Source organism: Sander lucioperca, chromosome 6 (genome assembly GCF_008315115.2).
Source record: "Sander lucioperca isolate FBNREF2018 chromosome 6, SLUC_FBN_1.2, whole genome shotgun sequence".
NCBI classification, from domain to species: Eukaryota; Metazoa; Chordata; class Actinopteri; order Perciformes; family Percidae; genus Sander; species Sander lucioperca.
In genome coordinates, this window is record NC_050178.1 from 25570903 (window position 1) to 25584956 (window position 14054).

Sequence of the window (14054 nt, forward strand, 5' to 3'; positions counted from 1 at the left end):
TTATCACTTTTTTATGACGTCTTTGTCAGATTTTTTCTGCGCTTTTTGACATTTTTGGGGGGAGGTTTTCCGACTTTTTTCAACGTTCTTTTATCAGTTTTCTTCTTCAAATGCTATAAAATTGAATAAAACACCCAAATACAATGAAAGTAGTGAACTGATCATTTATTTGACTTGTGAAGAGCATTTTATGGAACCATCCACGTTATGTTTTTTTGACAATTTGGTTGAGAGAAACCCAACTTTTTGAAAATGGGTCAAATTTGACCCCGAGGGCGGTTAACCTCACCTCACAAACATCTTCACTGAAAAGGACACACACACACACACACACACACACACACACACACACACACACACGTACAAATGCAACCACTGTGCACACACACATGCACAGGGCTCTGTGATGACATTTTCTTTTCAGAAGAAGATCTTATCGTCGTAAACATTTTCGGGGCACAGAGTAGTTTGAAAAGCAGTTTGAAATGAGACTGAATGAGATAAAAAAAGAGTCAGAGAGGGAGAATATGGAAGAGGTTGAAGGCAGAATGATTTGGATTCCCACTAGAAGTGTGTGGTGGTGGTTTTTGTATCTGCAGAGACTGGATATTTTCTTTTCTTCTTATTTGTCTGTGTTCGGGACATTTTGACCAATCAATCAAATAATCCATTTCATTAACGTCACATTGAATCATACGTGAGGTATAATTTCAGTGAAATGTAATCCCTTAACTTGTGCACGGGTCATCATAAAACAGAATACGGCCGCCAAGTCTTCCATGAGGAAGCCACGCTAAGAGCTAAGCTCTCTAAATATAGTGCGGCCAAACGCCAAGTGGCCGAAGCTCTTTCCAAACCGAGAGTGAGCCCGGGTTTTGGGCTTTCTCCCGCTGGTGAGCTCTGAAGGAGAGGATGAGGATGAAGAGCAACCGAGGTCAGGGGGGGCGTGTCCCTCTGGTGGCGTTGAGACGGTGGTGTGGAGGGGGCAACTGTGAATGTCAATAAGGAGACACCATAAAGAAGGGGACATGCAGTATATCTTCATCATATCTTTACTCTCATTCTTTTTCATTCTCTTAACCGCTGACCTTTTCCTTTCTCTCTTCCCTTTGTCTCTTTATTCTTTACCTCATGTAACCCTTCACACTCATTAAGAGTCTCTCTCTCTCCCTCTCTCTCTGTAAATGTATTATGTATTATGTAAAGGAGAGCGAAGACACAGAGAGCGAACGAGAGTCCCCATGAGCTACAGACAGCCACTTCACTGTTTGACTCTCTGCAGTCTTATAATGCCATTAGCTCATTCTTCTCTATCTCTCTCTCTCAAACACACACACACACACACACACACACACACACACACACACACACACACACTGCGTTGATGGCAGACATTAGGGAAAGCCCTCTCGGCTGAAACTTCTGAAGACTCGCCTGCAGGAGCCCTACAGTGCTCACAGTCACGGCATGATGTAACTGTGACTGTGTGTATTTGTGTGTGTGTGTGTGTGTGTGTGTGTGTGTGTGTGTGTGTGTGTGTGTGTGTGTGTGTGTGTGTGTGTGTGTGTGTGTGTGTGTGCAACCTTAGCTGAACTCACATGCTTTATGGATGGTTACACATCCATCTCAGTTGTGATGCCGATGTGACTGAAAGCTGTTAACGTGCCACTTTGCGACAATTCAGCTCCTTTACATTTGCCGGCATGAAAATAATAAAAACAATCGCTGCAATATTCTTCCTCTTTCTGCCCGGAGGAACTGCTGTGTCATCATGTCGCTTCGAATTCCAGCGAGTCCTTCTGTTGGCTTGCGGCTCATATGCTGTTTTAGCTGCAATTATATGGGCAAGAGCAAGCATTTGGTGTGACTTTTTACAGGCAGAAGCCTCTGAAAGACCCTGACTGTTGGTGGGCAGCCACCTTCCGCTGCCTGTTGGGACACAGAGACACTGATACAGACATGAAGAAATATGATTCATAATGATAATAGCAGTTGGTACGATGAACAGGGGAAATTATAGTACCAATAAAGATAATAGAAGTATGACTATTCAACCCAGTCTCACGGCAGGTCGTGAAATGGTCACGTTACGTAATGTATTGATTCGTGTGCGGGACACGATTATGTCGTTTCTTTCGTGGTGGTGAGCACGAATTTTAATGTAATGTATTTAAATGGCATGCGTATTTCGTGATCACAGCACGACTGCGGTAGGGAGTAGTATGAAAAGCTGAAAGTCCGCGTAGGTAGGTAGGGAGGTCGGTCAGGGGGGGTGGATGGGTCAAACAACACAGGACTTTCACCCAGGAGACCGGGGATCGCATCCCGCGTGTGGCTTTTTATTTTCCCGTTGTTGACAGTTCCTTTCCCCGTTCTTCTTTTCCTAAACACAACCGCGTCCCGTTGTTGTTGCGTGCCCCCCCCCCCATGAGACCGCGGGTCGTGTCCCGGCGTGTGACGTGTCCTTTCCCCGTTCTTCTAAACCCAACCTCTGTATAGATGCTTCCCATTATGCTTCCCATTCCCATTTCGAAACGAAAAAAAACCGACATAATCGTGTCCGGTACACAAATCAATAGATAAAAAAAAAATTTAAAAAAAGTGACCATTTCACAAACTGCCGTGAGACCATTTCATTCTTCTCTTAAAACGTGTTGTCGGGAGGACTACTCTGAGATTTATACACAATATTTTTGAACAACAACAAATGAATGAAAAAAGAAAAGACAGACAGTCGTGTTCTTAACGAAGCCTTGATATTTCTGATTTATGTTTCTAATGGGTTTATGTTATGTTTGTGGGTCACACAACATGTTTTCTGCCCAATGAGACCTGATTCCTGGTGGTTTGTGTCTGTTCTCCAGGTGTAACAATGAGAACGAATGGTACCAGATCCACGAGAACATCATCCGCAAGTCCAGCACCAAATACACCGCTCCCAGCACCAACTACGGTACGGCCACTGTGTGTGTGTGTTTTTCTGTTGGTCTTTTGGGGGGGGAAAAAAGGGTCAAAAGCATAAAAAAGCGTAAAAAAAAATTTAAGAAACACTCAAAAAAATATTGAACTTTGGAAAAGAAATGACAAAGAAACGCAAAAAACTATTTTAAAAAAACCCTGCCAAAAGCATTGAAAAAAAGTAGAAAAAGCTAGCCTGACGTGGTCTAGTCAGAATGTGAGTCTGATACTGCTCCACTGGGCTGTGATTATGGGGTGTGTTTCAACCCAACCAGGAAACAAAATGCCTCGGCACTCAATTGGATAGCCCTACAACCAATCAGACGTCACAGAAGCTGCAAGTCAAAGGCAGGCTTCGACAGAGCAAAGGCAGAGGCGGCAGTTTCCGTGTCGTATATTCTGTGCCAGTCAGTGTATACATAATCGCGGTCTTTTTAAAAGCCGTCTTTGTTGTAAACAAATTCAACCCTAGCGCTCTTTGGTGACGTGGTTGATTACGTCACTGTTGATCATCTGTCCATCATCGTATAAAGCCCGCCCTGACAATTTGATTGGTCAGAACAGCTCTGGTTGGAGCAGAGTTGCTCCACAGCGGATCAAGCCCAGACCGGCTAAGTTCGGCTGGCATCCAGGCTAGGAAAATGCGTCGAAAAAAACCCCGGAAAAAATAAATATAAACTTGCCAAAAATGACAAAAAAGGTTTGAAAATACAAATTAAAAAAATTCCCCAAACTGTCACTAACAGCGCATTCAAATCAAATCATTCAACAAACATTCTACTACAGGGCAGGAAAACGATGACCTCATTTATGATACGATGATGCCCGAACGGGCAAATGGGTTGTTATATTTACTTGCCCGATGTGGCTTTTTACTTGCCCGGGCCATCAGGCGACCCTTGTTTAGGACTCTGATGAATGACCGAGTTAGCTTGCTTTAGGCGTGCGTGTCTGCATCGTGTGTCCGTCTCTTCCAGATTCAGCCTCTGTGAGAGGGACCTTGAGAAGCAGAGGGCACCGAGGTTTGTTGGCGTTAGGAACTGAAGTGCAGCAGCGTTACTGACTCGTGTTACTGCGTTTGTGAGGAGGGAGCTTTTTAAACACACACTGATTAACTTAAGACACGTTGAACACCGACCTCATGAGGTCAGTTACAAAACAAACACACAAAGCTCCCGGCAGCGTCCGGTTTCGGAGAGCAGCACGCGCTCGGACTGACACATGCATGTCATCCCTTGACATCCGCTGGGAAATCGTTCTAATTGGTGTCACTGCAGGGAACTCAACCCCTTGTGCCCATGAATAGGTCAAAACAAGCGACAAAACCTTAAAAAAAAAGGTGGCAAACTTCAAATACAGCGACAAAAACTTAGAAAAAAAGACAGTAGAAGTAACTACAGCCTTGGAACTGAAAAACATTTTGCTAAAAAAATGTCACGTACAAAAGTACAGTCCTCCAAAGTACCCCTAGGGGTACACATACCCCCATTTGAGAAACACTGTTTTAGAGATGTAGCCGTAGTTTGGGGCAGTGGTTCCCAACCTTTTTGGTCACAGCTACCCCCCCAAGAGCCCTGTCAGATGAGCTCACGTAGTCCTTCATTAATTCCCAGTGTGTTCCAGTGCCAGTATGAACACAAACTTTTTGTTGTGCTGCAAGGGAAATACGATTGCCGACTAAACGTGTGAATCCTCTCTCCGTCCCTGCAGGTCTGATCATCTCCCTGCAGCTGCTGAGGGGCGACATGGAGCAAGTCCGCCGGGAGAACCCGCTCATCTTCAGCAGGGGGGTGGCCATGACACGCAAACTGGGCTTCCCTGATGTCATCATGCCAGGTGAGTCAGACACTATGTACCGAGGAATGGTCCACCTCAGTTCCTATTGTGTGGGATGAGAGTTGAATCACACTTTAATGCAAGAAAAGAGGAGGAATCACAAGACTGAACCCTCATCTGTTTCGGCTCTGTGCGGACTTAAATATTCACTTTCTTATTCAGCCTGTGTGCCTCAAAATAAAGATGTCCAGTATTTTTATGTGTTATCGTTATTTGACCAGTATTTACTGATAAAATGGCACCAAATTTCTTTATATGTGAATTGTAGATTTTTAGTTTGTTTTAAAGTGCTCCTATTATGCTCATTTTCAGGTTCATAATTGTATTTGGAGGTTATATCAGAATAAGTTTACGTGGTTTAATTTTCCAAAAAACACCATATTTTTGTTGTACTGCACATTGCTGCAGCTCCTCTTTTCACCCTGTGTGTTGAGCTCTCTGTTTTAGCTACAGAGTGAGACCTCTCACTCTCACTGTTCCATCTTTGTTGGGAGTCACACATGCACAGTAACTAGGTAAGGACTACTAGCCAGTCAGAAGCAGAGTATGAGGGCGTGTCCTGACAGTACCTAGGTAAGGGCTACTAGCCAGTCAGAAGCAGAGTATGAGGGCGTGCCCTGACAGTACCTAGGTAAGGACTACTAGCCAGTCAGAAGCAGAGTATGAGGGCGTGCCCTGACAGTATCTAGGTAAGGACTACTAGCCAGTCAGAAGCAGAGTATGAGGGCGTGCCCTGACAGTACCTAGGTAAGGACTACTAGCCAGTCAGAAGCAGAGTATGAGGGCGTGCCCTGACAGTAGCTAGGTAAGGACTACTAGCCAGTCAGAAGCAGAGTATGAGGGCGTGCCCTGACAGTATCTAGGTAAGGACTACTAGCCAGTCAGAAGCAGAGTATGAGGGCGTGCCATGCTAGCAGCTAGGCGAGCATTATAACGTGTGTTCCAAAGTGACCACGTTTGTCTCTGAAGTAAAGGCTGGACTACAATAGAGCTGTTTGGAGCAGTTGGTGAACAGTGTTTTCTGTTGGAGATGGTAAGTCTCTTTGGGGGGGACTTTGGGCTTTTTCACTTTGTAAACCTATAACATGCACAAAAAAGATATATAACACAATAAAGGAAAGGGAAAAAGCCATAAACCATAATATGAGCACTTTAAGTTTATTTTACACGAACGTGCGCATATACCTACTTACAGGCACTTATACATATGCATACCAATATACACATTCATATACACATTATATGTACAGTATGTGTATATGTATGTGTGTTTTCTTTTCCAGCTATCCATGTTTCATGTGTCAGTTAAATCAAACCGAACAGTTCAGAAGTGAAGCAGCATTTTGGATGAGCTGTGACACATTTTCTAAGTCTAGTTTTACAGTTTCAGTCCACTGGATCACTCATTTAGTCTTCCCGTTCTACTTACTGTGGCTGTGTGTTTAGATGATAGTCTAATTATTTCATCCAAATGCTCTCAGCTATTCACAGCCACGAAACTAATAAAAGCTAATGAAAAGAGATGTGTATTTCAGTAAGTGTTTTTCTCCCTCCTAATTACAATGACTATACCTTTAGGCTACGCTGCGTCTGCATCACACGTATTTATCTGGCTTCTTTTGTGAAACATGTTACATGTTTAGATGTTGCTATTATAAGTATTAGTGTAAACATTCAAAGTTGTGCTTCATGTAATTAGTCATTTTGTAAAAGTGTGTTAATTTTGATTGTTAGAAAACAGTTCTGTGCTTTCAAAAGCTCCATTGTGGTTTTTATTGGTAAATGAAGAATACATGCACAGAGATAACAGCACACATAAGGACCATAAAGTTCCAGCAAATTCAACAAGCAACAAGAATAAAGTACTTATAGTACAAAGCCCAAGATGACGTCCTCAAATGTCTTGTTTTGTCCACATCTCAAAGATATTCATTTTACTGTCACAGAGGAGAGAAGAAACTAGAAGATATTCACATTTAACAAGCTGGAATCAGAGAAGTTTAACCTTTTTTCATAAAAAAACGACTCACATCGATTAAAAGATGATCTATATAGATGATAGATAGAGATTTTATTTATCCAGAAGGAAATTAAGGTGTCCAATAGCTTATACACATCATACATACACATAGGCACACAGACATATGACATCCACGCACACATACATACTACAAAAAATACAAAGGAAGATATCAATAGTGTGCCCTTACAGTAAAGTGAGGTTGTAGCATGTTTAAAGGAGCGGTGTGGAAAAATGCAGAAAGGTGCAATGGTATCATGGTGCAAGAGAGTGTCAGTGCAAATTCTATATCACTTCAAGTACAATGGGCTACACAATATATCAAAAATAGAATAATCATTACTTAACTATACATAGACACTAGTAAAATACTATATAGTAACTAATATAGCCAGTAAGGGAGTCAAACAGTGGCAATCAGTCCAGGCCAGGGTAGTCCAGGGTAGTTTATGTGTATGTATAAAGGCACCGGGATGAAGGCACGGTACAAAGGGCAGTGTGCAGAGCAGACTTAAAGATGGTGATTAAATGTAATAGTTGACAACTGATCAATTAAGCAATTCATGAAATGATCTTTGTAGCTGTAATAAAACAAATTGGAAAGTCATGTCATGAATTAAAGTGGTCAATTTCCAACTCAGCAACGTCACCCTCTACTTTGGATTTATTTTAATATCGCTGCGTGCCACTTCTGCTCCAACACCATCTGACAAAGAACATGCCACGTACATGTGCTCCTTTAGAATGACAGGATTAGTATTGTCAAGCAGAATGGAGGCTAGCTCGCCCCTCCCTCCTCCTCATCCCTTCCCCTTCCCCTCCCTTCCGCGCACTAACCCGTTTGTTATGTTTGGTGGTGCAGGTTGGCACAGTTTGTTTTTTTTGCTGTTTGTGGAGCCTGGGCTGTCTACTACTTTTTTACAGTGTGTTTAGGGGACAGGCAGCTCTCTGATAGTGAGGAGATATTTGCTGTATGTCACAAAAAAATGTTGTAGCCTAAAAATATGTGTGACATCGCTTAGAGCACCTTTAATTGTGAATCATTTTCAGCCTTTGAAATAACCAAAGGGATTGACATTCACCCTCAGACTGCCCTCCAAACAGCAACACCTACACATATAATATGCAGAAGTGTCTTTCACACCTTTCCACACACATTAACAATGCATGTCACACACACACACACACACGTAAAGCCTCCCCTCGGGCAGTGATGGAGTGAGTATTTAACTCCCATCTTGATACATTAAGGGTGACATCTCTATAAGCACAAGCTGACATGATAAATGAATCCCCAAACGCTGACACGGGTCATTCGTCTTGTGTATGTCAGAGGTATTCAGCTTTAAAATGTGTGCGATACACTGCATCTGCCTCTATCTGTGTGTGCGGACACTTTATACCTACAATATCCAGGTCATTTTTTGGGTGTAAGGGCTTTTTCACACCGACCTCATCTGGTCCGGACTTTCGGACTTTTCAGTTTGGTCCAAACCAAAATTGCACGTGAGAAAGGTGCCTCGGACCACGGTCCGGATCAAAAGACCAAATTTTGGTCCGATCAAAAGAGGTGTTTTCGGTCTGGACCAAACTGAACCATGGTTCGGTTCGTTTGCAGTATGAAAACACTTTTTTTTGGTTCGGACTTTCGGACCAATTACAGGAAGCTCTGGCAGGCTATCTTGATGTTATAAGACCGGGGAAGCTCCTTTAAAGAACAGCTCAGTGCTTAGTTTGTAGCCTACATGAGAGAGAGTGTGCAGACAGCTGTCGGCTATCAGAGCAGAATATAAATCAGCAGTTTACTTGTTAAGTGTAGGCCTCGTAAATGTACAGTGTAGGTTTCCGTTTGTCTCTAAATAAACGCTCCAGAAAGAAAGTTCCCGTGTCTCGCTTCTCAACATCCCAACAAAACAAAAAGGCAGTAGGGGAGAGCAGCAGTCAGATGAAAAAACTGAGACACAGAGAGAGGATACGAGAGGACGAGGAAGCCCGTCTACAAACCAATCAATTATAAGTCTCTGGAGACGCAGCTCTCGTACGTGATGACGGCATGACGTAGTTTTGTCACGTATAAGACCTTGGTCCGGACTTTTAGGTGTGAAAACGCCCTAAGAAGATGTAAGTCAGTCCTTCCAGAAAAATGCGGAGTTTTTTTGTGATGTTGCGGAAAAGGATTGTAGCAAAAATCCTTGATTATGCGGCACGTTTTCTTAAAAAATGTGATGGAATATGCGGGACATGCGGGACATTTATGCAATTTTATGCAATGAAATTGCGGGAACTTGCAAAAATTGCGGGAACTTGCAAAAATTGCGGGAACTTGCAAAAACTGCGGTTTCATCATGGCTTCATCGCGGGGTTTGCAGCTTTTCGATGATGTTCAGGTCGCATAATTACGTCACTTCATCACGTTCCCATGGCAACAGGGGAAAATGGCTGCTCCTGTGTGAAGTAAACGCAACATTTTTCAACTTTCTGTGACGTTTTTGCAAGGAAAATGCGGGGATTATGAAATCATGCAAGCCCCGCATATTTTGCGCGGAAATCGGCAATTTATGCGGCGAAAGTGCGGCGTATTTGAAAAAATGCGGCCCCCGCATAAATATGCGGACGTTGGCTGATTATGCATTGAGTTATGCGATCGCATAATTGCGTTTTTCTGGAGGGACTGGTAAGTGGCACAATGCAAACAGTCTCAGCAACCCTGCGTCTGTGTTTGTCAGACTTGTATTCACATTGTGGCATCATTACATTTCTCAGGCGAAACGCGAGACAAACTGTGAGGTGTCTTGTCTGCATGTTAATGTGTCCTTGCGGTTCCCAGGCGACATCCGTAACGACCTGTACCTGACTCTGGAGCGAGGGGACTTTGAGAGAGGAGGGAAGAGCGTTCAGAAGAACATTGAAGTCACCGTCTACGTGCTCTACGCCGATGGAGAGATCCTCAAGGTAGGAGAGCAGTGCTGTCGTACACCCTTCAGTCCACTTTTTGTCCAGTCTTTTCTTGTGGTCACTTCTTGAAACTTATTTTTTTTTATGTATCCTTTATTTTTGGCTAAGGAGGTCCCATTGAGACACACTATCTTGTCTTTCAGGGAGTCCTTGTTATCAGTCAGGGGTTCATTAAAGTGGAATCTGGCAGGTGGGAACTCAAGAAAACTCACTTTTTAAAGCGAGTTCACCCGTTACTCTCGGAACACCGTTCTGGATCGTTCCGGCCCACTTTAACCCCTGCATGTAATACATAAAAGCAACACAAGAGAATTAGTAGAAGGAGAGAGGCGTACAGGCCATACCAGCGATATCCTTTTTTCCCGATCTCTGAAATGGTTCAAAGCAACCAGAGGCCAAACATGTGACAGCCCCAATCTGACAGACATACACTAACCTAATATAGTGACATGTCTTAGAATGAATGATGGCATAAAACATCATTTAGCCCTCCTGTTGTCCTCGGGGTCCAATTTGACCCATTTTCAAAAGGTTTCTATATTAGATGTTTGGGTTTTTTTAAACCAAATTGTCAAAATAAACAACGAGGATGGTTCAGTATACAATGTTTTTCACAAGTACTGTAAAATAAATGATCAGCTCACTACTTCCATGAATTTGGGTGTTTTATTCATTTTACAGTATAGCATTTGAAAAAAAAATGGATTAAAAAAAAATCCATGGAAAAAAGTGACCAAAAAAGTGATAAAAAAAACGTGGACAAAGGTGATAAAAACGTGGGGAAAAAAGTGACAAAAACGTGATAAAAAACGTGGACAAAGATGATAAAAACGTGGGGGAAAAAGTGACAAAAACGTGAAAAAAAAGTGATTAAAAAAAACCTGGAAAAAAGTGACCAAAAACCTGGGCAAAAAAGTGATAAAAAAACCCTGAAAAATAACGAGGATGGTTCAGTATACGACGTTTTTCACAAGTACTGTAAAATAAATGATCAGTTCACTACTTCCATGAATTTGAGTGTTTTATTCATTTTACAGTATAGTAAAAAAGTGACAAAAAAAATGACCAAAAAAGTAATAGAAAACGTGGAAAAAGGTGATAAAAACGTGGGGGGAAAAAGTGACAAAAAACGTGGGAAAAAAGTGATTAAAAAAACCTGAAAAAAGTGACAAAAACGTGAAAAAAAGTGATAAAAAAAAAAAAAAAAAAACCTGGAAAAAAAGTGACCAAAAACCAGGGCTGGGGACAGGAAAGGGTGGAGTGAAAGAGAGGGGAGGTCACGCAGCAAAGGGCTGCAGGTTGGATTTAATCCCGGGTCGCTGCAAAGGACTCGGCCTAAATGGGGTGTACGCTCCTACGGGGTGAGCTGGAGGTCGCCCCTTTTTTTTTATTTTGACGCAGAAAAACAAAAAGTCGCGTGGTCGATGGGAAGACAATACAAGGGTTAAAGACTTCCTGGATACAAACAATAATATTGACAGATGCATTGAACCCAACACACTAGGACCAAATGGGGTTGCATGGAATTAAAATGTTCAAATTCACTCCGCTTGCCCTCCAGTCCAAGGCATTTGTATTTTGCCCACATAGACTATTATAGCTATTATAACTATTAGCTTTACATGCATGTCCCTGTCCTGTCCTGTTTATGTCCTGTTCCTGTCTGCTCCCCCCTGCAGGACTGCATCAGTCTGGGTTCAGGTGAGCCCCCTGTGCCGGAGCACCGCTCCTTCGTGCTCTACCACAACAACAGCCCCCGATGGAGCGAAGTGATCAAACTGCCCATTCCCATCGACCGCTTCAGAGGCTCCCACCTGCGCTTCGAGTTCAGACACTGCTCCAGTGAGTCACTTACTGATACTGGTACTGAAGGGGGTGGTGGTGGTGGAGTTTTATCATCTTTTATTATACAGATATATAGATACATATATTTTAAATACATAGAGATGGTCTATGCATTAGTTATTTCAGTGAAAAGAAGATTAACAGTGTGAGATGTATGCAGTTTGTCTCACTCTAAACTTCCTCTGTCTTCCTCTTTCCCCCGTGACTGTATGTCTTTCTCTCTTTTCTGTCTCGTTTCCACTCCACAGCGAAGGACAAAGGAGAGAAGAAGCTGTTTGGGTTTTCCTTCACTCCTCTGATGAGGGAGGATGGAACCACTCTTTCAGACGAGAGCCATGAACTCTACGTTTACAAGGTCAGACAAAGTCTTAAAGTGATGGTTCGGAGTAATTTCACCCTAGGGTCCTTTGCACCATGGCCTCGAGCCAAACAACCCCCCATAAGCTTTTTTTTCCCTTGGTCTAACATTGGTCGAGTTAGCGCTATCAGCCGAATGGCTTAGTGCAGGCGCTAATGGAACCAACTGTGTATCTCATAAATTACCCCACTAATAATGCCCGGAATGGTACCAAACTTCTACAGTAGTACAAATAGGTTCTGTACTCATAAAACGAGGCATTGGGAAGTTTGTAAGTACACTAGGAGTTTATTTAAATAGCACTTGCCTGATGGCTTCTACTCTCTGCTGCTACCGCTGCTAGCTAGCTCTCCGATTCTCCTCTGTTAGTTGTAGCTCCTCCGTGTATTCAGGCTCGAATAGGTACGGGCGACCTTCGAAATTGAGCCACTCGTCGTCGCGTTCGATGTTAACCTCAAACTCTGCCATTTCGTTGATCTCTTCTTCTGTTCTCTCGCTTCTTGCTCCTACTTTACCGGTAGTCTCTTCCGGCAATAGATGTCATGCTCTGTGCGGGAACTCGCATGATCTCGCGAGATGTTGTCTGGCTCGAGGTGATGGTGCAGAGGACCCTAGGGTGAAATTACTCCGAAGCATCCCTTTAAGTGTTGGTCCTCCATTTGTAGTTGCAGCATTTTCTACCAAAGTTATTCTGGAGTGGAACATCGAAGATAGATTTTAGTGAAGTAAAAAATAAGTATGCTTTTAAACTGTTATATAATATATAATATAATATACTGTCATGCCATGTATTAGTTAAAGAAAACGCAGTTATGGGGGCCATCAGCCCACCACAAAGGTGCAGCTTCACCGTGTTACCAATTTGGTTTGGTTTTAGAGATTTGTGAGGTTGCAGAAGTTACCTGTCACGACAGAGTAAGATGTATTGTTTTCAAGGTCCCAGATTGTAAAAAATATAATAGAAAATATGGAAGACCCGGAAACACTGACCAATCAGGGCAGACTGGGCCTTTTCTGGAGGGAGGCTTAAAGAGACAGGCTGAGTATATTCAGAAAGACAGCTGGAGACAAAATGAAATGTTTTTCAAACATTAAAGCATGTAAAGAAGTTCTAGTAGAAACCCAGAATACAAGTATGAACCTGAATAAGAGCATTATATATGGTACCTTTAAACCATTTGCTAGTATGAATGAGCACACTTTGTCTGTGTCTTCCCCCTGTCGGCCTCAGTGTGATGAGAACACCACCTTCAGTAACCACGCCCTGTACCTGGGCCTGCCCTGCTGTAAAGAAGACTTCAACAGCTGTCCCAGCATCCCCTCCAGCCTCATCTTCCAGCGCAGCGCCAAGGAGACCTTCTGGATCGCCACGCAGCTCTCCTCCACCAAGCTCACTCAGAACGGTACGCAGCCGCTGTTCCAACGCAGCTATGGACTCAGACCTGAATTTTAACAGCCACATTAAGACATTAACGGATGTTTTCATTGTTTTTTATTTGCTGCCTTGCCTCATGAACAATAGGAGGCCCAACTTCTTTTGTGTCTTTTCTGGCGGTTGACTTTGCTGTTTTCCTTCCAGTGGACCTCCTGGCCCTGCTGAAGTGGAAGGCCCACCCGGACCGGGTCATGGACATTCTGGGCCGGCTGCGACACGTCAGCGGAGAGGAGATAGTCAAGGTAAGGTCATACTGAGGAAGTTTTTCTTCACTTACACAAGGGTTACAGAACATTTTCTTTGACAAGGCTCCAGTCATGAAGAGACATTCACACAGACATATAAAAACAAGACATGGGGTGCTGAGGTATCAGCTGATTGTGGTGTTTTGTGCTGTTCACTTAAACACTTTTCAATAGCTCATCACTCTCTCTATCTAGATAGATAGAAAGATGCACACAGTGGTCACAGTGGATAAACAATCAGGAGCTTTAACTCTTTAACTGCAGCGTCAGCATGTCTCAAACACTTCATTGACAGACTTGAGGCTGTTTTATGCTTCTGCGTCAATTCTACGCCCTCGCTCCTAAGGCGTCGTGACCCTTTCGGAGTTCTGCGTCGGGGGTTGCTTTGCATCGCGGTGCGTT

General features: G+C 43.1%; 1 protein-coding gene across 1 annotated transcript in view; it reads left to right on the forward strand.

The window, feature by feature from the left end:
• Positions 1-14054, forward strand: part of LOC116052795 (dedicator of cytokinesis protein 3-like) — a 171042-nt gene that overhangs the window by 104747 nt on the left and 52241 nt on the right. The window contains exons 13-19 of the mRNA XM_036002229.1: positions 2865-2953; positions 4669-4794; positions 9642-9766; positions 11449-11611; positions 11863-11969; positions 13204-13375; positions 13552-13649. Of these exons, the coding sequence (XP_035858122.1) occupies positions 2865-2953; positions 4669-4794; positions 9642-9766; positions 11449-11611; positions 11863-11969; positions 13204-13375; positions 13552-13649 (880 nt within the window). The remainder of the gene's footprint in view (positions 1-2864; positions 2954-4668; positions 4795-9641; positions 9767-11448; positions 11612-11862; positions 11970-13203; positions 13376-13551; positions 13650-14054) is intronic.